The sequence below is a fragment of the Zosterops lateralis genome (assembly GCF_965231275.1).
Source record: "Zosterops lateralis genome assembly, chromosome: 5".
NCBI classification, from domain to species: domain Eukaryota; kingdom Metazoa; phylum Chordata; class Aves; order Passeriformes; family Zosteropidae; genus Zosterops; species Zosterops lateralis.
This window is the reverse complement of record NC_139766.1, coordinates 17,085,153-17,112,322: the sequence shown is the minus strand read 5'-3', so window position 1 is coordinate 17,112,322 and position 27,170 is coordinate 17,085,153. Positions and strand designations below refer to the sequence as shown.

Sequence of the window (27,170 nt, the reverse complement as noted above, 5' to 3'; positions counted from 1 at the left end):
AGCAAGGAGCTAATGCACTATCTGAATAGACAAGGGCATTCAAGTTGTACTTACATTTTACGCAGCTGAGGAAGTTTCTTAAAGATTCCAGTAGCTTCCAGGACTGAAAATTCGTTGTTATTTAGTCTCCTAAAAGAAATTACATCAATTTCAGAAAAAAATTATTCAGTGATTGATACAGAATGTTCCACATCAAGTGAACTTTTCATTCTGGCTTCCCTGAACATCTGATATTTAACTGGTAGCTGAAGAGCAATTCCTCATATAGTGACATTTCTAATTTTGATAATTCCTGTGAATGAACATTCTCATTCCTGTGAATGAACATTCTCATTAGTTCTTAGGCATACATAAGACATTTTCAAAACATGATCACAACATTTTATACAGCTAAACCTGAAAAGGAATATAAGATGATGTTTTTAATTTTTCAAACAAAAATGTATCTAAGGGAGGATTCCATGGCAACCTATAAATAAAAGTCTTTAAGAAGGACATATAAACCACTGAAGATTAGTCTTCTGTTCTTTAAAGGATTTCAGGTGGAGTCTGCCAGACATCTGGAGGTACTCACAGAACACTATTTACAAGAATGAAATAATTACTCTTCTTTTGAATAGGGAATGAAACCCAATGCATAGGTCTGCCCATGAATTTAAAAACACTTCCCTCACCATGATTTATCTTCATACCACTACAGCTGGCACACATACATTGCTTAAAGGCAGCATTAAATGCTGACCTGTAACACTCTAAGAAGGCACGCAAAGAGCAACAAGTCCTAGCTGGGCACTTCTCTTTCCTGCACAGGTATCAAGCCTGACAGTACAGTATACCTTTAACAGCAGCTAGGCTAGGGGACCATCTATATTTCAAAAAAATACGTGCATTGACCAGGTAATCCCAATTTCTTCTCTTGGAAAGAAAATGGAAATTATGAGTCTTAGATCCTTTATATGCTCTAATGGACCTAATTATTAAAGAAGGGAGTCTGTCCAGCATTTCTTTAGAAGTCTTAAATAGGAAGGAGAAGACATGATTGACAAGATGACTGTGAATGAAATTCAGCACAATTCTAAACCCAGAAAGCTTTTCAGAATTGCCTTATTGAAAGACAAGTTAAAAAAAACAAAACAAAAACTAGAAAATTAAAAAAAGCTGCTTGTTCATCCTTCCCTCCTGTTCATTCTCATTGACAGCCAGAAGGGAAATTAAGGTTGTAAATCTGAAGGTATGGTTGTACAGCAGTTTAAACGTGGAATCAAACTGAAAGAAGACCCAAGTTTTTTGGATATACACAAAATATTTGCATATCACACTAAACTACAAGGAACATGAATTTCAGAAGATGCTATCACCTCTAAAAAGAGCTGAATGAAGTGATTTTTAGTGGGACCATATAAAATATTCTTGCACATTGTCAATTATGAAAGTTATTTATTCACTCTAAACAGACTTTCCTTTACCCTATATATTAACAACAGACCCACTGACCATTCTACAAATATCTTCAAATATTTTTCAAGTGCTATACTATCTAGAATGACTTGATAATGAAAACATTAACTGATTTTAATATTTACTTGCTCCACTGCAAACATTTCTAAGCCCACTGAAAAATGCAAACAATTTGATCATTTATTTTTTGCAACACACTTTTACCTATTAAAAGTAATTTACTTTGTCTCTTCCTCAAGTTTCTTTCACACGAATGCCTTCAACCCTTTTAGTCTTCTTTTCTAGGATTCTTGTTCTCCTCAAAATTTTTTCTGAGCAATTATATCCATCTTGAAAAATGAAGTCTTTAACACAGTATTCCAGCTTATCCTTTCCTATTGCTATGCACAGTACAATAGTTATTTCCTATAATTTACATTCTTCATTCCTAAACATATATCCAGAAATGAAATTTGCATTAGTGCCCAATCCTTTTTCTTTAATATGTATGATAACCACATCGTTTTATCCTGACCTACTTGTTGTTTATGCCTCAATCTTGTACTTCCGGTGCTAAATAGTTTTATCTAATTTCATATGTAGAATTTTTAATTTAATTTTTATTTCAATTTAATTTATTTTATTTAAATTAGTCCACACACAATGAAATCAAAATTATTATAGATGACTGGAAAGTTTGCAGATGTGAAAGAATCTCCATTCTGAACCTTAATATTATTTTTGGAGCCCAGTGCTCTTCACTGGTAAAGACAGAAACTATAGTTATTACCCATCAATCACTAGATTAAGAAAATGGTCTTAAAATTACTTTTATCTGATTTATTCAAGTAAAGTACTGAAATACCATTTTCAAAGCAAAACATAAACAGAAGCATTTGATCATGATGTCTACACATTCTGTTTATCTGGATTACTTAATGCTTTTTCCTGTTTTAGTAACACAATGGCTAAGATATTGCATGTTTTGGAACAATAGCTGAACCTTTCTGGAAGCCAATATACTGCAGTGATATTCATGCTTTCTAAAACTACCCTGTTAGATGATAATTTATTGTAAAATCATTATAAAAATTCAACGTATAAGACTGAAATTACTTTTTATTAAGCATTTCTTCTGGGGACTTCATTTTGAGTGATTTCTGAAATGCTTCCTGCATTTTACTATATATATTAAAAGATACCTGAAAAATATTTTATTTCTGGGGTGCAATTACAGACTTGTACTTTATATCATATACTTTACTGTCAGACTAGACAGATCGTTCAATGTTTCTCTAGAAGACTGAGCAAGTGACAAAATGGGAAGTTAGAACAGCAGTTAGTTGGTTTAGTTATATTTTTTTAACTTTTACAACGAATATCTCACTTAAACTATAATAATATTTTCAGTTGGTTTTTTGTTTTTTTAAAAAAAACAACTACTCGGAGGAAACAGTGGATTTTTCCTGTAGTATTATTACTGTTGCAATTAACACAATAGACACTTTTTAAATAGAATCACAGGATATGCTGAGTTGGAAGAGACCCACAATGATTACTGGGTCCAGTTCCTGGCTCTGTCACTGGTCACCAGAGAGAAGAGATCAGTGTCTGCCCCTTCACTTCCCCTGATGAGGAAGTTGTGACTGCAATCAGGTCTCCCCTCAGTCCCCTCTTCCCCAGGCTGAAAAAATCAAGTGGCCTCAGCTCCTCCTCCTACAGCTACTCCTCAAGGCCCTTTGTCATCTTTGTTGCCCTTCTTTGGAGAGCTTTTTTCCTTACTTTTGATCTTCCTTTCCAAGCTGAGATTCAACTCCAAACATCACCCTGAAGAAATTAGTTTAGCTCTCCTCATCACCTGAAGAATCATCAATGTAATTTTACTCTAACAAGTGTTTTTATATCACACTTTGTGGGAAAAAAAAAAAAAAAAAAAAAAAAAAAAAAAAAAAAAGGCAAACTAGCTACTCTTCTCATACATGCCAGTAAATATTTTGAACAGGAAATCAAAAAATGGTCTTAGAACTAGACTGGGAAATCCCAAGACAAACAAGAAAGACAGTGCATCAAAGACCAGGAATAAGAGGAGGAAAGAAGAGGAAGAGCTGTAATTTTTGTATCAGTGAGGCAAATACCAAAAGAATGTATTTGCCTAGAGCAAAGGGATCTTTAGGAGAAGTGAAAAAAATGAAGAAGTAGTTTCTCCATTCTCTCTGAATATTTGCAAGAGTGTTGAAATTTTTATTACATCAAATGACTTGAAGAACAATCTGTACAGCCTATCAAGTAGAAGGTTGAGTAATGACTTTGTTAAACACCATCTTACTTGGATAGAGTGCTGGAATAAAAAGGGCTCTTAAATGGCAAAAAAATATAAAGGAAACAATGATGGAAACTGAAGAGAGGCAGAGTCTACCTCAAACTAAAAGTTCCCATTAAAAAAATAATAGAAGTGAAAGAAAATAACTTCTGTAACACTCGCAGGGGAATGGTGGATTTTTTAATCCACTAACACCTCCAAAAAAGACTGGATATTTTCTGAAAGAAGTGTTGTAACCAAATATGTAGTAAAAAGATTTCTGTTGGCTGAAATTTGAGTGTTTAAGATATAGAGCAGATGAGGCTTGATTATTTGATTGTTCTTTCTGAATTTAACAGGTAGGAAACATAATTATAAAAAGAAAACACCTGACAGTATATCTTCCACATGTAAATAAATTAATCTAAAAAAAATTAAAATGCTAAATTACTTCTTCAGAGAAGAGACAATTAAACATGATTACTCCTAAATATCAAATCAATGCATGCTTAATCATTTCAACAACTCCATTCCTCTTCTCTTGAATCAGTAACTTCATTTATACAACCACTACTTTATGATCTCCTCCTACACTTTAACCTGTTACCTATTCCATCAGCTTTTATTCTTAATTAAACAATTTTATCTCAAAATATCAGATAACATAAAATGTATTTTTCCACTGAAATCTACCTCCCTTCACACAAGACTGTATCAATCTTTTTTCTTGATTGTAATTTTCAGATTTGTAATAGGAACATATTGTGGTTTAAACCCAGCAAGACATCACATGCAACAGAGCCACTTGCTCTCTCCTCCACCATAAGGATCTGGAAGGGTAAAAGCTGGAAAACTCATGGGTAGAGATAAAGACAGTTTAATAGGGAAATAAAAAGTCATGCACACAAGCAAAGAAATTAATTCACTGCTCTCCACGGGCAGGCATGTGTTCAGCCACTCCCAGGAGAGCAGGGCTCTATCAGTTGTAACAGCATCTTGAAAAGACAAATGCCATCACTTCAAATGCCCCATCCTTCCTCCTTTCCCCCTGTATATACTGGGCATGATGTCACACAGTTTGGAATATCCATTGGGTTATTATAATAATATCAATTAATATCAGTTTGAGTCACCTGTCCTGGCTGTGTCTCCTCCCAACCTCCCATGCACCCCCAATTCTTTGCCAGCACGGCAGTACAAAAAGCACAAAAGGCCTTGGCTCTGTGTAAGCCCTGCTCAGCAAGTAAAAAAAAAAAAACAACTCTATATTATCAACCCTCTGTTCAGCACAATTCCAAATCATAAGCCCATACTATCCACTGTGAAGGAAATTAACCACCCCAGCCAAAATCAGCACAGAAAATTACTGCTCAACTCCTTTTCACAGCTTAGGGACAGAAAAAAAGTCTCCATCTGTGTTTTAAAAATATTTCAGTTTTAAATCCCTTTTCCTGTCCAGGTATTCGAATACTTAAGAATAGTCTCATTTTTTACTATCTGATTGCCATAGTGTTGCTTTCAGGCCAGCTGTGGGCTGCTCTTTTAAGGTGTGCCATACTATGGCTCCTCTCAACCCAGTGGGTGGCAACTTGATCACAATAATCTTGCCTCCACATCTCTATACTGCTTTACTATGTCAAATCAAAGTCCTTTTTTTTTTTTTTTTTTTTTTCTGCCTTGTTCTTTAAACTGAATCTCCAGCTATTTCCTTCCACCTTTGCTCTGCAATGGCAGCCACTTTCATTTACCATTTTGCCAATCCTTCAACCACCTCTGCATTCCCTTTTATACTATTCTTTGCACATGGAGGAACCTTGTAAAGCTGTCTTAATTTTATCTTTCACTCCCTCCTTGAAGATTACTTCAGTTGTAATGCCTACAAATCATTCCCATGTGGCACTTATTTAGCAAGTAATCTCTGAGTTCTTCTCTCCCCATCTCTATTCGTTATTTTATTATCTCATCTTCTTAACTCTACTATTTATTTGCTTTATCTTCCTCTGGTCTCCTGCCCAACAAACGTAATGTATGCTTTGCATAAAAGGAATCATCTCTGTATGGATTACTGGATTACTCAGGTCCTGAAGAACTAGAAACATAGAATTGTTAGTTTATTTCTTTATCATGCGTTTTAAACCTACATGGTATTGAAATAATGCATAAATAATTTTTCTGAATATTTAGTCCTTTGAAGTACACCACAGAGGTTACTTTCAATTTATGCTGTTTAAAAAAAGTAAAGCTGTGGTTTTATATTTAATAATTTTAGGTTTTTTCTCCATAAATAATGGGTTCAACTTACAACTCTGCTGTGTACTGGGGAATGTGATCAGGAATTTTGTTGAGTTTCTGATTGGAGCAGTCCACTGTGGTCCCTTCACAGCGACATTTCTCAGGGCAAGCCAAATCTGCAAAGCAGTCTCCACTTAATTTGGATCTGTAATCTTCAGTGCCTGTAGAAGATTCAAGTCAAAACACAGATACTAAGTCAATGAAGTATAAGCTTTGCTTCTTGTGAGAGGGCTGAAAAGACGTCTGCAATGCAGATAACGGGTGGGTAACTTGGGAAATGCATGATAAACTTTGTGATACTGAACAGACACAAGGGCTTCAAGAGAGGGTTAAATATAGGGACTTAAGATATGCTGGAAAAAGAAACTGAGACCAACTTCACATAGCAGGATAACATTAACTTGAGCTTTTCACAGCTGTACTTTCTGCTGATTATGTTGTCAGCCAATCTAGCCTTGTTTATAGCTAATCACACAAATGCCACTGTTTGTTTTAGGATTTGTTTTGTTTCTCTGTATCAAGAATAAATGGATCCTGAATGCCACCTTTTCTCTTTCTCGGGTTACAAATTTGTATTGTTGACTGGACTTCATTAACCTCTGTGATTTTTTTTTTTTTTTATAATCCCGATACTCCACATCATCTCAACAAATAAGTTGAAAGCCCCATTTTCAGCTTTAATTTAAAAAATGTGTGATCCTGACTTAAGCCTCAGCAGCTTGCCATGCTGTAGAAAGCTGCGTGACGTTCCATGGTGCTTGACAGAACCATGTTTTACTCATACCTCACAACCACATGGTTAGATCAAGCACAACAGAAAATCTCGCTACATTATCAAAACTGCATCCATTAGGCCAAGGATAAGAGCAAGGGAAAAGAGGAAGGAGTAGGTATAAATTACAGGAGCATTTGAAGTTTAATACTTGCTTACATGACATGGCATTCTTATTATTGAATGTCCAGTGCCACAGTAACAGTATCACTATCACAGATTAAATAAAAAGATAATATATATATAAAAAAAGAAAAAATGGGAAAAAAAAGAACCACATTGAAAGTTTCCTCCACCATTTCTCAGAGTCAGTCAAAGAAAACATCCTAAACATATCAGGAAAAAAACATCCAGTAAAGAACTGAGGGTGGGTGACAAAACAAAGAGAAGCCAAAAGGACCTGTGGGTTCTTCTTGGACAAAGGTGAAAAGACTGAGACTAGTAGAAGGTGCATCAGGGCTGGGAGGTACACTGTGATTTAGTTCAGACACTGAACTTTACTTACAGCCAAAATGGTGAACTCCTGAAAAAGTAAAGATAGCCAAGAAGGAAAGAAAGACAGAGTAATGCCAATTAAGACAAAAACATGAACTAAGATCTCATGTTCTCTACTTAACTTTCGTTTGAGTAGAAGATGGTGCTAGGGCCATTGTCTTCAGCAGAAAGAAAGAATAATTCATTTTGAGTGGCATTTAAAAATGAAGATGAGATTGGGGTTTATTACAGATTTCATATAGGATGATGATCATGCCTCCCATGAATTATTCTTTACTATTTTGAATGTGTTCTTCAAAAGCTGTTCCCTGAACATATATAGGAGTTACAGAATATTCTGATTTGGAAAAGACCCACAAGGATCATCGAGTCAAATACACATGCTATAAATCCTTAAATAAACCAAACAAATAGAGGAGAAACAGATTGCTCAGTGGAGGGGAAAAAATCCAACAGTCATCACATACTGTGTTATCTACTACTTGTAAATGTTTTAGTAATCCATATGATGAAACTACTATAAAGTACTTCTATGAGGTAGCAGATAAATAACATTTTTTCAAAAAAATTATTTAATACTTGCAAACCTTCAATCTTCCAAATTACTATAATGAAATTTCACTAGGACTTCCTAATGCCTGTGGAGCAACATCTCCAAATGACGTATTTAAAACAAATACTAAAAATATTTAGGTGTTTAAAGAAATGTTAAGATTATTTTGTAATATCCACTTAAGTATAAAGAAGTGGTATTAGTACTTTTTAATGCCCAATAAACAAGTCTACAAATATGGGGTTTTTTTCCTCCTGCATCCAGAGTCCATCAGTATTAGCAGTTTAAACCTTTAAACATTCAAGGACCATGCCTTCAACAACTAAAATACTTTTAGGTAACATCTCCCTGATAACCTGATAGAGAAAGCAACAGAAGCTGTATTTCAATAAGCATATATATTGCCCATTATATTAAATTTAATTCTTTTTTCTTCTTCTTCTTCTTCTTCTTCTTCTTCTTCTTCTTCTTCTTCTTCTTCTTCTTCTCCCCCAGCCCAGCATTTTTTAAATTCTCCCCCAGGAACAGCATTTTTTATAGGGTATGTAAATAAACTTAAACTGCATGAGTGGCCATTATAACCAGGCTGTGAAGACATTTGCTGGCAAGAAAACACTTCTAACTCAGAAGCAAAAGTTATGCTGGCAAGGTTGAGTAGAAGTCACTCTGTGGCAGGAATACAGCTGTTCTGCACATTAAGGACTTGAGTGGTACTACAGGTTTGTGAAATTGAATCCTCCTGTTTTATGCTGCTTTAAAATACATTTTTTGTGGATGCCAGTGCTGACAAATTGCTGCCTTTTTTTTTGAATTTATTTTTGTCTTTTCTTCATATTCAAAACAATGTATTAGTATAAAGGCATGAAGGACTCCACATGACTGCTGCAAATCTAAGTTTTACATCACACAGCATTTGGAGAAGAGCTGTTAAACATACCAGCTAAAGAGACAACAACTAAGATGACAGCAGAATGATGATATACTTGAAAGAAGTGCACTGGCGTCCTAATCAATTACTGTAGATATTTTTCTAGATATTAAACCATGGCAGAAAATCCTGATTGCAAATCACATACTGTAATTCATCAATAGATGCATTAATCCCTTGTTTATTTTGTTATTTATAATCTATTGTGAATATAATGTGAGTGAATAACTTTTTTCTATTAAGAAAACAGTGCACACACTGACAAGCAAGGTAAAAGAAAGAAAGATTCATTTTTCAAAGAGCTAGAGCCAACATTGGTAAATCTTTTGTAAAAATATCGTAGAGTTACTGTAGATTAAAGCAGTGTGTAAATTGCTATTTCATGCCAAATCTAAAGTCATATTTTCTTCAATGGAAAACATTTCTGATTCACTGTATGCATGTGACCACAGAATGTCTCTAATTAAGAATATCAGCTTTCTTTTCCAAGCATTCCACTGTGATTTCCTAAACAAAAGGAGGGTGAGCAAGCAGCAGATGTAGCCAGTATAGAGCATGAAAGCAAGGCAAAAAAACATTCATTTGTAGAATGTTTAGTCTTTTAAGTTGTGCTAGCTCTTTGATGGCAGCATGGTTTCCTGTGTTTAAAAGCAGCTCAGGAGCCACATTTTAAAGACAGCAGCAGCAGAAAGGCAAGGTACAAGGTAAGTAAAAGTGTCAGTTAAAATATGAACTAGCAGGTGTGATCTAAATTAAGTGTAGGTATAGTTTTGGTTGTGTGCAAATCTGTGAGACAGAAAAAGGTAAACGGAGCTGCATGCTAAGCTCTTATATTCAGAAAACAGAATTACTAGTATTCTACAAGGGAAAACTATGTATAGCTACAGGTTATGACTAATGTTAATACACATGCATCAGTTTCCTAAAAGCTATGACAAACTTTGCTTTTGGGGTGAAAGGGAGAGAATATCTGCAGTTAGTCAATCTTACTGCAGAGCCAAACCTACCTGGAATGAAATACTGTTCTTTAGCTAAATAAAGAGAAAAAAAAAAAAATAGAAGATGCACCTGAATGTCAGCAAGCAAAGAATGAGTTTTATTAGATTAAGTATGGACTGCAGTTAACTACAGATAATTAAGTGAAAAAAAAGTGTATTCACAACGAGAGCTGATAAACAACAAAGTGTGAATAGTCATAAATGTATCCGTAACACGGATAACAAAACACTTTTCATCTGGTATTTGCGTTTGAGACTGAATAAACTGTAGAATGTGAAATGCACCTGGAACAGCTGGATACCACATGACAAAAAGTTAGGATTTAAAGAAATGTAAGTAGGAAATGGAATAAGATTAGAAAAAGAAAACAGTAAATTTCAGTATGAAGCAAGTTCCCTGTATAAAAGGAATATGTTATGTTTCCATATTTAGCTTAGAAATTTTTAGATCTTTCACATATTCCAGAGCCCTGTGGAAATTTAAAAAAAAAGATTTATGGTGGTACTTGTAGTGAATAACTTTAGCATTTCATTCTGAAGTTTTTATACATTACATTTATTTTGTTAGATGTAATGCTACTCAGAAATAGTGCCAAATATGTTAACTACAGTAATATTCCGTGATCCAATAGTCTATGACTTCCCAGATTTCCCTCTATTCAGTCAACGAACTAAAAAAAAAAACTGTGATGTTTAATAATTCTGTAGAGAGACAGCTGCTTTCATTAAAACTTCTATAACCATGACTTTTTTTTTTTTTTTTTTTTTTTTTTTTTTTTTTTTGCCAATAAAGGAAAAATAGCAGCTGAACTAAGAAAATTACCTGAGCAGCGGAATTTCTTGCTTTTGATCTGGCCGATCCTTTTGTTTGCCAGCCGGCGGGGGCTGGTGCAGCGGGCACCGCTGGTCTCAATGGGGTTTGTGTGCAGATAATCCGCCAGCCACTTCAGATGGCAGTCACAGATAAATGGGTTCTGAGCCAAATGCCTTTCATGAAGGAAAAAAACCCAATAATATCACACATTATTTCCCTTTGGTCTCAGCAGTACCCAGTGCTTTTACTGCACTGTGGAATATGAAGTCATACTTGAGAGAACCATAAACAGGAACATACGTACAAGGTCTGAATCGCACGGAGGGGTGAGAAGGTGCCTTTTGCAATGGTCTGAAGCTTGTTGTCATACAAAGAAAGAAGATTCAGGTTGTGCAGGTCTTGAAATGCATCAACTCGCAGACAATTGATCTTGTTGGCATTCAATAATCTGTTTAATGGAAGATAATTATAAAATTGAAAGAAACCACTCCATGTCGAAACCTCAGCATTTTTCACAGACAATTCTTTGTGCACCTTTACAATCAGAACAAGAGATGTAGTAACAAATAATAATTGGCAGCGACATAAGGAATTTCAGTGAACTGAAGTATTTTATTTGGGCTATATTATTCCTACATATTTGAACCTTGGAGCTGAAATGTTTACATTTATTTAGCTAAAATCACATTTCTTGTATGTGCTGGTAGAATATCTGTGTGGTATTTGTGTACTGTGGAAAGAAAAAAAGCCTAAAAAATCAAGTATATTCAAGGAAAACTAGTTTCTTTTGCCAAATAAATAAACAAACAAAAAAGGAACTGAACATTGTGTTCATTAGCTGGAAGAGATTTGCAGTGGCACTTTTAATTATATGTTACTAATCAGCATGCTGCCACATTAACAGAGTTGTAGTAAAAACTGGTGGCATGGAATATATCCAAATCTGTCTTGGATTCTTTCTCCTCTGCATCTTCAAAGGGAAGCTTTTCTTCCCTGTACCTCCCAGACTTTTAGTGTTAAAACAAACAAGCCAATCTAAACCAAGTCCTTTTGAAGAGAAAAGAAAGCCATTCCATTAGATGCCTTTTTATAACCAAATATTTTTTTCCTTCTTTCCATTTTGAGCCAGAAATGGAATGAAATGGTGGATTTGAAACCTAATGCTCTGATCAAAAGTTTTGCCACACAAGTAGAAATTTACTTAGACCTAAGTGTACTATCTATATAATGCATATTAGGATATAGACATTTTCTAAATAAAAACTTGAGAGAAAGAAAGGTCTTTTAATTTATTTTTTATACCAGATCTGAAATATATTTTATAACTAAAACATCTTTAAAGGAAAACAGGAAAGCATATCCTGCCCACTACTATACTATTTTTGTGACTAAAGTAAATCAAAATGCAAACCTCTAGGTGGTGCTAGAACTTGCAATTTCTTTATATATATTTACTGTTTTGCCATCTTCAATTACTTGTTACTAATAAACATTTTGCCAACCACTTCATGGTGAATTCTGGACATTAGATAATTCTAAACGTGTGTCAAGATGTTTTAAATTCTTTAGGAAGACTCTAACTCTACAAGTCAATTATTCTGGGACAAGTTCTTTCAAAACCACCACTGTTGTTTTGTGGTCTATTTAACACATTTCTTTTACATGGTACACCTACTACACAGCCTCTTCTGATAAATAATGACAATATTTGATAAACTTATCACCATGGCATTTTTTATTCCAGTATAAAATCTAAACAGTGATGTTTAACAGGTTACATGTGGAAATTTCCAAAGTGTTAAACAAAGTAGCAGCTCAAATTCACAGATTCAGAGAGTTGTAAATTCAGAAAACATCAGAAGTTGTAGATTCAGAAAACAACAGAAGTCATCAATGAAACTGTGGCGCAATAATGTTCTTCCATGGGTACAACTAGAAATACATTGCATTTCCACTATATATTTTCTCTTCATAATACACACAAATATTTCTTCTATGGTTCCCACACAACTATATACATCCTATTTTCCATTTACAGTGTATCGTATCTTTATGAGTTTTATCCTTAGAAATTCCACACAGGAGAATGATTTCATTGTAATCATTTTAGGCTGAAACATTAACTGATATGATCGCATTTGTGGATGAATGGCAAGCTGGCCAACAACAGCCTTGACCCTTTTGGTTTTAGCATAATTTAGTTTTAGTGTACTTTGATCTTCCATATGGGATTTCCTGCCAGTTCTTCTGGCATAAATCTCTCATCATGTTTACCCTTTTGAATGATCCCAAAATAGAATAAATTAAAAAAAAAAAAAATACTCACAGCAGTTGCAGAGAAAAGAGTCCTTCAAATAGGCCCTTTGGAAGTTCTGTGATTTTATTGCCATAGAGGACTCTGTACCAGGAAATAAAGCAAACAAAGGTACCATTACAAAAGGCATATGCTATGGGGTTTTGACTTCAAAAATAGAGAAATTCCAATTTTCCTGAAAGCAATTTAATAACAACCACACGATACTTGCAATATCCTTGTGGTCCTGTGAGGCAGCAGGATCACATACTTTCCAAAAAGGTGTGTAACCCAAAGAGCTCTCTGCAGAATCAGCATCTCACCGATTACAGGCTTATCAAGGGACCCTGCTAAGTGGATTTGCTGTTTGCAAGAACAGCTAACTGGGGAATAAAATACATGTTTTGGCTTGGTTCAACTCTGCCATGAACATATTTAGTAAAAAACCCCACACATGATCAGTGTCCAACTGTAAAAGAATATTCAATTACCATTATTCTGAAATTATTATTACAACTTTTTTATAGCAAAATTTTGCATGGAGACAAAAGGCCAAAATATTTTCACTATAAGAATATGAGAAATTTGCTTCTGTTTGCAGGTCAAACATATACCTACAGTGAATTGAGTGAACGTAAGCCCTGGAAAGCATCTGGAGCTGCTTCAGATATCTGGTTATTGCTCAAGTCACTGAAACAAATAAAATTTGGTTCAATTAATTCAAGCTATTTTCAAAATAATGAATTTTAGGATAATATGTAATTAGAATTAAGAATGGATGGGAGAGAGAAATTGAAATATTTACATGAGACACTGCCAAAGAATTTTAATATAAAACCACTGAAATTGCGAGTACACTGAAAAAAAATGCATAGTTCAGTTGAACTGTTTTGAAACAGTTCAAAATTTTTTACTTTCCCTAATTGCTTAAGTGCATTTTGTAAGAATTCTCTGCTTACTACAACCCATGAGCTATACAGCGTCAAAAATAATATGAAATTATCCTCAGTCTTTTTTTTTTTACTAGAATTTTCACTACAGTAACATACTGCTTCTGTGCAGAACCACATTAAATAATTTCAATACTTGGTAAAACCTCAATTATTATTAATATGACAAAGATGTTATATGGTCTCAATAATTAGGCTGCCATGTCAGTTTACCTTCTAGCAGTCAAACTTTCTTAAGGGCTCACACATGAACTGCAGTTCCCCTGGACCATCTTGACTTGTTTTTTATCTTGAGATAAAAGTTTTTATCTTGAGATATATGTAAATAAATGTAAGTTATTTGGTACATACATTCTTCGAAGCTTTTTATACGGGGAGAAAGCTCCAGGAGGGATGACTTTGATTGAATTTTGTTCTAACCGTCTGCAAAAAAATAGAAACAACATAAAAATACAACCCTCAAGCTAAAGAAGAATCTAAAGTCATAAGAAATTAGAAGGGCTAGACTTCAACAGAGATGATATCTTCTGCTTTCTTTTTCAGTATAATTTTTATTTCTTTCATTACAAAAAAAACCCCAAAACCAAAACAAAAAACCCAAAAAACCACCCCACCAAACAACCAGCCAAACCTTTTTACCTGTAGAGAGCAATATTGTAATTTAAAACCAGATCTTGATTTTATATTTAAAGAAAACTTATTTTCAGAGCATACAAGATTTTTCTAAAATTTAAGACAGAATTGTCATCAAAAATTCCAATCTTGAATTAGCCTTCATTTACTCCCAACGTGTTATTCACAGATAGCAATTTGCATAGTAATTTTTATTCAGAAATGTCTAAAGATTTCTGTGAAATAATTGAAATATGCAAACCATGGGAATGGGGAGAGGAATGTTCCTACAGACCAAACAATATATGTTGCTACCTGCAATAAGGCAACTGCCATATTTTTAAAGATGCACACGATTTCTTTAGATACTGTGCACAAAATACTTTCTTTAAGATATAATACTGGATTTGCATAGCCACACTTCTAATTTCTTTGAACAAGTATTTCAAATGATTGTTTTGTATCTATAGTGACTGTAATTGAAAATTCCCATGCCAAAAAGTGTGAATTTCCTGATGGAAAACATTTTCCAAGAAGTTTTTGAACTTGTAGGAGGTTTACATATGGGAAATCAATGCAGATATAGACCTACGGCCCAGGTGCCAACAAGTCAAAATACAGCCAGTGATGAGCACACTTAAAACAGAAGCTACTTCCTCACACACTCCAGTATATCATGGTTATGGCAGTGCAAATTTCTGCCATGTGGACATAAGAAGCTATTATACCAAAGAGTACTACAAGAAAAGCCATGATGATTGAAATTACATACCATGCTTATAAAATAAGCTCTCTATGTGCAGGTATCAAGCCTAAGATTTATGTACATAAAGACAATCCCAAAATCTTCTTAATAAAGTTAATCAAAAATCCCTAAATTTACTTTATTTACTGTAACTTACAAGGACCTTGCCTCAGAATTTAAGGTGAAAGAGCCTTTTTAAATCTAGATGCAGAAATATTGGCCTATTTTTTTCCCTTTTACTCTTGTCCCATTAACTGTCTTGTTTCACTTTTGTTCTGATTGAGACATATGAGTCTGTGTGTGTACTGTAAATAATAAACTCATATATTTTGAGCAAGCTTTTCCAAGAAAATATTCTAACAGAAATTGTTCATTTTATGAAGTTTCTCAAGAGATCATGATATAGCTGAACTGAAGCTCTTTTTTTGTCTTCATGAAGTCTCTTTCAGGTAGATACATTTCATACTTAAAATCTCTTTACTCTGATCCTGCTTTAACTTAGCAGAATATGTTGTTGAATAGCTTATGATGAACTCAAGAAAAAAACCAAAAACTCCAGAAAAATCTACTAGAAAAAGAAAATCTCACTTCATCACAACTGTTTTAGTACTCTTTAGGAAAATGTCACCTTGTTGTAGATTCTAGGTGTATTTTAAACACTGAAGGGAATCCCATGGCACAAGATGGAAAACTTCTCCTATAAACATGATGCTCATTCATGATCTTTGCTTTGGCTGAGCCTTTTGGACTCATGAAACACATTTTGCATCAGACTGGGAGCGCTGACCAGGATACAAAACAATAGGGTCACTTCTCTCCTATACACTTGGTGAGAGGCAGAAGGCAAACACCTGAATAAGCAAAAAACTTGCTGAAGTTAAGGCCAACACCAAGTCAGGCCACACCCACGTATTTTCTATCCTTACATTAAAATTTTAGCCTAGCTTTCCCAGAAAATGAAGTTTAGGCATGGTTATGACCTAAGATAGTTTTTCCACTCAGGTGGCTAAATCAGGGAGAAAGAGGTAAACCCTCCAGATAATAAAACTTCCTCATTTTCATAACTGGAAGGATTTGAGAAACCAAATTAACCCAGCCACGAATAGCACGGTTGCCATCCATCCATTCCTGTTACACAGTCTGTTTGGCTGCAACCAACTGTCTAACCCCAGGGATAACCTAATCTGACATTGATCAGATGTGGAGATCTGAAAACCAGCCAAAGAATTATCTTGCGCAGGGAAACACATAAGGCATATGCAGAGGACTGGAAAGGAGAGGGGTGGTAAAAAGGACAGGGAAGGATTAGGCCATAATACAGAGGAGGTCTTGGATTGCCCAAGTGGGAAAAATGCTTCTGGGTATACGGGAAATACATATTGCAGTAGCAATGTTCCTACATGAGGCCATCACAAGCCTCACTTATAAAAGCTGCTTATTCATCCAAGATTTAGAGATTCATAACCTAGGGCTGGAGGGGCTCCAGTCTACATTCACATATCCTTAAACACATGATGATCTTAATAAGGTAGGATAAGACATGTAACTTAAGGTCTAGCATTAAATTAGGACACAATGCATTTTCCAGTTTATTCTCTTAATCAAAAATACATATTAATTCTATAGACTGAAGTACCTTACAGGATCCATGTAGGCCATTTTTTACGAGAAGATGGAATAGCAGATTTCATTTAATGCTGTCCAATTTGACTACAAATTACATGGATCCAAAACCCTAAGAAGCCTTGCTACAGCATATTTCTGAAAGCTAATTTTCCTGCAGTTCTAGCACCAGCTTACTGGGGGATATGAAAATGAACTTTTTGTCAACTTTACCTAACATTTCCTTTTAGTGAGACATTTACATTCTAGCAGACAAAAGGTGCAGTGCTGGGATATATTTACAAGCTCTTCTGGATAAAGGATTTGTTTTAGTAAGATCACCTAAGTGTGTCTTTTCTTAACTTAAACTGAAGTGTAGGCACTGAAGCACACCACATTTTAGAAAATGAGATTAACATAAGACAGGAAGAATAAGATTATATAAATACAGAAGAAAAATCTTTTATATCCCACTTTGTCTGCAAAGAAAATAAACCAAATCCACATTTTCAAGCTTTGTTATCATTTAATTTTCTGCTTTATCTTCATAGAATCAGTTGAATTTCACAGAGTGCAAATTTGTATCCACTATTCCAGAGAAAATCTAATTAGACATATTCCCGAGTCACAAAGTACAGATAGACAGACTAATATCTAAAGAATTTGCATTTCACGGGTAAAACCCATAGTAATTAAAAACTCCTTTATAATAATGCTCTATATTAAATGAAATATTTTTAAATCTGAAATAGGATGGGTTGTAGTTATCAATTACTTTAAAAACCAGCCATTAAGTGCTTGCAAATGACTTGGCCAGAAGTATTATTATATCACCAAAGAACAAAAAAAAAAAAACAACAAAAAAACCCTCAAAAAACCACAAAAAACTTGAGTCAGTATTTTTCCATGAAATTTGTATTAAATTTTGTTCACAACAACAACAACTTTCAAAGTCATTCCAAAAGTATTTTTTTCTTATAAATGAACATCTATGTATCATAAACAGTGCCTTGGTGGTTTCTTTTTCAAAAGTCACAGTCAATTTTAGCAGCATTTTTAATAAGCTAAGATAATGGAGGAAGATGGTTAAGTACACTCTTCATCAAAGCTTGCACTGCCCCATGAAAAAAAAGTACCCTGCCCACCGCCACACAAATGCTAATTAATGCTTTTAATATTTAGTCTCCATCTCTTTTTAGTGTTTCACTTCAAAGAAGTCCTGCATCAATACATAAGTGTTTTACTGTCTTTTAATGCTGTCCAAACTAGCTGAAACTGTTTTTGAAGACTATTCCCTAATCTCTCCTATCTAGGAAATGTACTGTGAACATTTCTCTTTGGAAATTTTTCCCCTCTGCTTATCACTGCAGACACTGTAATGTACAACCACTTACTATTCTAAGAAATAAAGGTGCTTCTGCAGTTGTGACTTCCAACCTAATCAAATCAAATCAAAGTAGGTCCCCAGCCAGTAGACAGATTCTTCCCACACAGTCCCCAGAGAGCCCTGTGACATGTAAATCACTTGACACTTTCCAGGAGGATGCTGTTCTGTACCATAAGCCTGCAGCACACCATTACTGATTACTACTTCCGCACTTACAGAGACAGACAACACGCTTATTTATACTGACACTTTTAAACTAGCTTATTTTCCCACTATAAAAAGTCATTTCTGTGAACGATTGCTGCACCAGGAAAGAGGGCAGACTGAGAATGGAGAACACCCTGTTCTCTACAGAATCTTTTTTGCTTTAAATCATGCAGACGGGATACAAGATACTAAGCCCTCTCAGTAGAGAATGGTAAAAAAGAGATGTGCTGCACCTAAATGCATGTAAAGAGATTGGAGATGTATAAAAAGCATTTTGTAATACTAAAATAAAATAAACCAAAACATCTTGCTTAAGAAAATGCGAATTTGAATATGGAGGAGCAAATTAATCATATATTTTATAATTAAACAATCATAATATAACATCTTGATTAAGTAAATTTGGATGACAGAGTAGTGGCTTTAGCAGTTAATTAATCTACATTTTTAATTCCAGTATCTCCTAATTTACAAAAAGTCTTTCAAGAAAGCTGTCAAGAAATCCCAAAAGAATTTTACTACAGACAGAAAGTGTAAGCTGTGAAATGAGTCTGATATATTGCACAGATGCTGATTATACACGGTAATAAAATTGACAGCTCTTCTTTGCATTTTCCCCATCTGCTTTTAAAGTAAATGGCAAAAACATCTGTCAAAAAACCCAAAAAATAGATTTCAGTGATGGAATTGAGTACAGGTCCTGAATCTGAAGAACTGCAATACACAGCCAATACAGCCAATCTCTCATCACATGCAACATCTGCCAGATTTTGAGGTTTCTTTTTTTGTTTTTAAAATAAGGAAACAGTAATGATTGCCCTTGCTAGAGGAATTCTTGAGGCTATTAAACAAAGCACCGTTTTTGTCTCTCCAGAACCGCACCTCTAGAGTACTTAAATTCACTAACTGTCACTTCTAGCCTTAGCAGCAGAATTGTGTTGAAAGCTGTGATATCATCCACATCTAACAAAACAAAAGATGTATTTTGAATGATTACATTACTTGCATTTCTTACTTTCAGGCTCTAAGTCTGTGTATTAATAAATCTGTTTGACAGTTTTCTAAATATTTGTATATAAAGAATCACTGTCAATGTTGCCCTAAAGCTTGCCAAACTGTTAACATCTAGTCTAATTGTTCTATCAAATATTTCCTCAGGGGATTGGTTTTAAATGACAGACAACTCCTTAGTCTGCATTACATCAAGAAAGTAATAGGAATTGCAGTTTTAAAGCTATTAGACAATTCATCACATTTATTCAAAAGCAAGTCTCAAACCTGCATTTCATTACAGAAAGGGCCATCTCATGCTCTGAACTCTAGAGCATCACTAATGATGATGGGCTTGACATTCCTCCATTGTTGTAGGTTCAGGTTGTAGCAAAATAGACCACCTGTTAAACAATCATTTGCTTAGTACTTTGGCTTCTGAGTCACCCAGAGACAAGTTAGTCTCTCTAATTACCCCGTTTTTGATGAGAGTTCTTATACCACCACAACTAGTCAAGCTGTTCAGAAAGTCAGATAAGTGTTTTAAATTCCAAAAAAAATAGATGCAATCCTGCTACACTCTTGGCTCATCACAAGCAGGGATCTGCCCAGCTGTTGTAAAAGAGCAGAAATCCCCCCATTGTGTGAGACCAACAGGGTGACAGGAGTCCTCACTACCTGCTAAATAATATGTGGTCTTACACTAACAATTGCAACAAAACTAAAAAAGCTTTTTAACTGAGAATATGTGGTTGCTTATTTTACTATATATTTAAAAATTTAATTGATGAAGAAATATTTGAATGGTGACAAAACACAAAATACAGAAAAGTCAGTATCCATAGTTTCTTTTTAAATTACTTCACTTACATAATTGCTGAGGAAAAGTAATCAGCAGTGAAGAGCCATGTGTGAAAATAAAATCTAAGATTAACAACACTTTTGGAGTATGTCACGGCTGTCAGAAATCTACGAGGGTTTTTCTGGAAAAGTGACATGGGCCTTCTCCAGCTTCCCTTCATGCTGTATAAAATATTCATTTATTCCATGCTTGAGTTATTTTCTTTCCCTTGGCAGCATCAGAGAGGTCCATCAAGGTGCCTCTTCTACTTAACACCCACGAAAAAACTGCATAAAACCCCGAGAGGTGGAATGGTGTTCATGCTGGCCAGTACCTATTGCTAGTTTCTGGAAACCAGCACTGCTTCCATATGTTTCTTGTCTGGTTGTTTTGTTCTGTGTCTTTATGTTCTCTTGACTCTTGAAATTATCCTGTTGTCTGAATTTAATTAGTTTTCAAGATAGCGCACAAGGGCATGAAGAAAGCCAAAGACGTGAACAATGGCAGCACAGAACACAGGCTAATAAAGAACAGATTAGACGTTATATGTACAAAAACATCTGACAAGTCAAAGGAAAAAGCTGGTTTTTTTCATTTCCAAAAAGCATAAAGCCACATGATTTACAGTAATTTTCAGATTAGGAAGATATTTGAGTAAGAGCATGACAAATCATTTATCTTGTGTTTGTTAAGCAGGCAGGATTAGCTATCCAAGTAGCAAAATCATCTATTTTTGAAGCATTTAAACGGAATACGGTTTAAGTTTTGCCCAAGAAATATTAAGGTAGGAATACCAAAGATGAGTTACAGATAATTCAGGGGAATCTGCATTGGTAAATTAAATACATGAAGGTGAAGAAGTTAATACCTCAACAGATTTTTTCACCTCATTTTAGTTTGTTTCACATTTATTCAATACACTGCCTTATGGATAATGCATTTTTGATTATTTACATGTAGTTATTCTGTGATTATATGCATATATCATATAAAAGATGTTTAAATTTTAGCAAATTTCTAAATTTTTGATTAAGCACACAAATCAGTTGCCATATATTGCAGTGGACATAAACACTGCTTTAACTAAGAAATAATGACCCTCCCAAGACCACAAAAAAGCACAGCAAGAGAATTGCATCGTTGACACACAGATGAAGAGACAGGGGTCATAAAGTGGCAAACAGTAAAACTTTTCTAGGAAAATTATAATACAGTATCATGTTTATTTTCATGAAAAGATTTTCCATGTTTATGGCCTTATTTGCAATATTTAGCCAACCAAACAGGGCCAAGGACTTTTTTAAAATTAGGTGCTGCAGAACATGGAAAATTTCAGTCACAGTGTATACTGATACTATAATTTTATTTTCATGTCTGCTATTTTACAGCAGATATTTCTGTTTCATTAGGAACCTTTCTGGTCCTCCTTCATATGTAAAGCCTCCTCTTAGGAATTCTAATGAATAAGCATGTAAACAATACATTATAACTAACAATATTACATCTGAAGATTATGTACTATTATTATTTGATATAAGATTTTGGACATAAAAATGCATTAAGTTTTAGTCAAAACAGAAGCAAAAGCTCTAGATTTCACTGAAAATTTACCATGCCTCTATGGTCACAGTACTCAAATAAAACTCCTCATGTATCTCATGTATGCAAAGCACTTCCCCAGTGTCTGCAGTGTGATCAGACCACTTTATCTTGGTTAAGTCCATCTGTCAAAATCAGTTCTGTCAGATCTCATTTCCTTTTCCCTCTTTTCCTCTTCTTTTTCTCCTTTCACTTCCTTTTTTCTCCCTTCTCCTTTAATATAATCTGAGTGTTACTGTGAAAAGCAATCTCAGGAGCTTTTAATCCTGCTTAATTTCAAACACAGCTCACAAAGACACACTTGAGTGCTTGGCATAACACACAATCATTAATCACCACTTACGAAAATGAAGCATAAGAAAGAATCAGATGGGAAGATGAAAACATGAAGAATGATAGCCAGAAATCAGGATAGTAAGATAAGATGAGACTGAGGAAAAAATTAGGAAACTCATGGAAAATGTAAATATCATGAAACCACTATACAATTTCTAATTTTGGCTTTCAAACATTATAAAGCTCCATTCACACAAAATAAAATCTTTATTCTGAAGGCCATAGTAATAAGAAGTCTAGGGCTTTTCAGTACACTGGATTGTGAAGGTGAACTGTAAAAATTCCTCACTCCTATATATATTTTTTTCTTTTCACATACTATGTGGTTTAGGGTCTTTTCTGCCTGTTACAAAGACCAGAATTATCTGTACAACTGTTCCTTATTTAACAGTGGCAATCCTCCAGTCATTCTTCCCTCCAGCAAACCTCCCTCCTCCCCCAAATGCCATTGTAGTGACTACTCTCCTTCTGAAAAAGAAGAAGAAGAATTTAATTAAGTCCTTCCTTTGGTTATTTTATATATATATATATATATATATATATATATATATATATATATGTGTGTGTGTGTGTGTGTGTGTATATATATATATTATATATAAGTGAAGGAATATTCAATTTAATTCTGTGCTCTTTTTGATTAAATAATCATCATTTGTACAAATTTATGGTCATCAGTTTAGGTACTCCTTCCCTCGCTTCCCCCTCTGCCAATCCTAAGAAACACTGCGATTCTACTTATTTTCATTTATGCATATTATTACAGTAAGGAAAGAAGTTTTGGAACAACTTTGACAGGTTCAAACCATGGAAGAGAAAAGAAAATCAGAAGAATATAAGAGCAGCATTTCATGAAGGTAGGTCTAGCTCATTAATGGCTTTTTTGCCTCTTTTGAAATAAGGGCCTGTCACACCATTCTGGGATAAGGTACCAGTACAATTAATTGAATTGCTGCTGGGTTGCTATTTGTAGCGTTTCTCACAGTCTGTTTGAACACGTGCCAAAAAAAAATCTCTATTTGAAGGGAACCAGAATTACTTCTGCCGATCATTCTCAAAGAATTTTCAGAAGGTGAATCCTGAAAGTAAATCAAGCAAAAAGAGATTAACAGTGATGAAAATCTAAAATGTGGAAGGAATGCTGGCATAGAGGCTGATAAATGCTACTGCCATTAGAAAGGCTATAATTTCTAGCAGGAATTAAAGTAATAGTTTTGAACCTTAATGACATTTAATGCCTTTAATATATGAACTGCATGACAAAGGAAGAAAGCACTAGGTGCGTGAGGCCACTTAGGTTGGTTAAATATAACAGATTGAACATGCCAATGAAAGGCCATCCCCTAAAAAATTCTGTAGAAGGAGAGAGGCCTAAAAAAAAAATCTAAACCAACTCAAAGGATGATGTTTGAGGTGAATGAATGTACAATGTATCATGCTTTGCTTAAGTTGATGAAAAAAGGCTAAAGTAAGGTATACTAAACAACTAAAGTTGAAAGAGTACTCATGTTATTTATGGGCACTGTATTTTGCCTTACAATGTTACAATAAGACATTAAAATAACAGGTCTATGAGTTAGACTTAATTTTTTAGGTTCCCAAAATGTTTCCTGCAGGTTACTCATGGTATGAAATCTATTCATTTGAACCAAAGGCAGACACATATCTGCACACCCTTTTAATTTTTCTGCTTTCTGTAGAATTCATAGGTGCGCTGGAGGAGTTCTGGTGCTCAACCAAAATTTTTTTTAATATTTATGGAATATGAGTTGTTTCTTTCTCAAATATTATCACTTTGATTGGATAAATCCTGAAAAGAAATTTTAGGTATTATTTGGCTGTCTGTAACTTTAGGTAATAAAGTGGGGATTAATTTTGGAGAAAGGGTGTAACTGGTCCAGACACAATTGTACTAATTCAATACAGATTAAGAATTACATTTACTGAGATGCTGAGTACTTAATTTTGCTCCAAGCTTAATCAAACAGAAGGGAAAAATAGAGGACACCACAGGTTTTATTCTCCTTCCATTTTCACTGGCAGCTACTTGGAGATAAGCAGTCCTGTTTCTGAAGGCATCTTCCCAAGAGGCACTTGGCAGACAATACCCTGCCTGCTGACTGCCTTGGTGCAGCGGGAATTGCTGCTTTCAGCCAACTGACTTCTGCACCAATTGAGAAGTCAGACAGAGAGTATGACAAAATCGGCTCAGCAGCACCCTGCCAGCCACCAGTAAATCCAACTACACTGGGATGAAACAGCATTTTGGCAACTGGGCCTGCCTTCTCCTGCTCCCACCATCACTCCTGCCTGCTTATTCCTCAACCACTTCAGCTTCCAGTGCTAACTACATTTCTCAGTGGTTTAGGCTCTCACACCGAACTCAGAGACAGAGAGGCTGCAGTGCAGAGCAAGCACACGCTCTCCTTGCCAGCTCTGCTACAGAGGCAGTAGCCATCAGCCTGAGAAGACAGTTCCTAATGCCTTAAAACAGCATTCCAAGATTATTGTAGAGCTATCAAAACAATGTAAAGCCACAACACCTGTATTAGACTAAACAGAAAGTCTTTTCTTGCACCTTTCCACAGAGAGCTAACTCAGAGCTTCCACATGCACAATTTTACTCAATGGAAACTGCCTATGTATAATACTTAAGAAATCCAATATTTCATTTAAAAGGTCCTTTTTTAACCCACTATTTAGATGCAAGTTAATTTATCAAACCCCTAGGGGAAAAAAAAGAAAACAAAAAAACCCAAAACATACAATTGTCAACATGGGATATACACTTTAAACCTGTGATTTCATTATATTTGTCAAAAGGATAGAGAAAACAACATTATTAATATTGCTTGGTTTTATACAGCATTGTCCCAAACAGACTGACAAGGTAATGAATTCAAAGTATTCTTGTGCAGAAACAGATCACACAATATTTTTTTTCAAACAAAATTAAGAAATCAGTGTTTCATAGGGTACTGAGGAGTTGATTGAGGTCAAGGTTTCCATGGAGAGAAAGAACAGTAGCAATGGACAGAGAACTTGGAAAAACACTCACAAAACCATGAGCATGTCTTCAAGACAAACTTCAAAAGAGCCTCAAGAAAAAAAATAGAATTATAGATTTTTTAAAAGTAAGTATGGATTATATTCTTATTAAAAATAACCTGCTCTCCATATAAGAACAAATAAGTAAGAGGTAGAAATGGGTGGAGAAAAAAAATCTCACAAAAATAAATTGTCAGATTTTAAACACCTCTATAAAGGAGGGTTGACAATAAAGTTTAATGTTAGCTTCACAGGAAAACATTATTTATATGAGATACAATAAAGAAAAGACAAAAGAAAGATGTAAGCACCAGAGATGCTTGTGTACCATGAAGTTGCTGAAGCACAATATGATAGGCTGGTGGTACTCAGCACTGGATTCCTCAAACGCAGCTCATAAACAGGGGGCAGAGAAAAATGTTCAGAGTAAGGGAATTTGAAAGTATTGTGGATTTTTCTAATGTCTCTATCAAGAAAACAGGAAGTGTTCAAATGAAAATGCAGAAAAAGATTGGGAAAAAAAGGAAAGGTACTGAAAAGACTGGACAATATTTGGTGCAGGTAAATAAGAAGTACAAAGCTAATTTTCTTGCAGTGCGCACAGGAATCTGATAGTATTAGAAAGATGAGCAAATAAACAATAATTTGGCTGTTAAAGCCTATACATCCTTCAGAAAACAACAGGGAGCCAGCACATTTCTCTTTCCCCCTCTCGCTGAGAACTGGGGAGCTCCTGCCAAAGCATGTGCTTACAGGGTGATTGAGGTAATGAAGCCGTGTGTGTGTGTGTGTGTGTGTGTGTGTGTGTGTGAGGACTGCACTGATGGTGGAAATGCAGCGCCCACTGCACCCTCTGCCTCGTGCTCAGCAGCTCCCCAGCACTCCTAATGCTGCCCTGACAGCATGGGCTCATCTCTTCAAGTGTTTACTGTCAGCAACCATCTTGGCAAACTGACAACATGATCAACTAAGAAATAAGTGAAAAAACAGCTTATTTTGTGGGACACAATCACTCTTTTCAATCTAATCTCAAGGGGTTGCTATAAGCAACAGTTGCAGAGGACTTCTTTAAAAAATGAAGCTTTAAAACACTTATTGTATGATAACAATACTGGAATGTCACAATCTTCCTGCAAGTTAAATTTAGTTGAAAGCAGAGAAGACTGAAGTCTTTCACAGACCAGCTTTAAAACGTGACATACAGCCTGATTCAGTGTTAGAAATGTCTATGGATGCGATAATAGGATTACATTTGCCAACTTCTTGTTACTGACAAAATCATAACAGCCAGGAAAAAAAGGCCTAGGACTCTGCAGGGCTAGTTCAAGTTAAAACATGGTGCAACATGTACTGGCAGTTAAATAACGCAAGAGATTATCAGGTTGCAAAAGGCAAATGAAAGAAAACTAAAATTCTGTTAATAAAAACCTGATGATTCACTGTCACCTGGAATATTGTATTCAATGCTGGTCATTGAAGATGAAAAAAAGTTACAAAACAAGTAATTCAGATAAATATGATGAGATTAGTTAAGACATGGGAAATTTTGTCATCCAAAAATATTGAATGGTGTTGGAACATTAGTTGAGAGAAGAGACAAATGAAGATGGCATGCAAAATAGAAGGTGAAAGAGCAAATTATGTATGTGACTGCATCTTTCTCCTGTCTACAAAGACAAAGGAACAATAATGAAACTTTAAAAAACTGTATTTTAAACTGGAAGAGTTTGAGCACAATTCCCTCCCCCAAAATTTATTATCTAAACACGAAGAATGTAAACATAGTAGGGTTTAAAGCAGATTGGATATTTAAAGGAAAACCTTTTTTCCCCAAAAGCTTTGCAAATTTTCAAGTTTCAGAGCAACCCCAACACTTATTGGGAGTGAAGAAAATATTTGTGCTACTGGTATTTTATTTCTGAAGTTGTACATTTCTGTTTCCAAAATATTCTTTAGGGACAACTGATATGGG

The 27,170-nt window shown here is 34.9% G+C and overlaps 1 protein-coding gene across 4 annotated transcripts in view; it reads right to left on the bottom strand.

Annotated features, from left to right (window-relative positions):
* SLIT2 (slit guidance ligand 2) overlaps positions 1 to 27,170 on the bottom strand; it is a gene marked incomplete at its 5' end in the record, with an annotated part of 257,487 nt that overhangs the window by 59,910 nt on the left and 170,407 nt on the right. For all 4 annotated transcript variants that reach the window (XM_083861312.1, XM_083861313.1, XM_083861314.1 and 1 more), the window contains 7 exons: positions 55 to 129; positions 6,039 to 6,189; positions 10,598 to 10,761; positions 10,893 to 11,036; positions 12,915 to 12,986; positions 13,500 to 13,571; positions 14,183 to 14,254. In XM_083861312.1, coding sequence (XP_083717438.1) covers positions 55 to 129; positions 6,039 to 6,189; positions 10,598 to 10,761; positions 10,893 to 11,036; positions 12,915 to 12,986; positions 13,500 to 13,571; positions 14,183 to 14,254 — 750 coding nt within the window. The remainder of the gene's footprint in view (positions 1 to 54; positions 130 to 6,038; positions 6,190 to 10,597; positions 10,762 to 10,892; positions 11,037 to 12,914; positions 12,987 to 13,499; positions 13,572 to 14,182; positions 14,255 to 27,170) is intronic.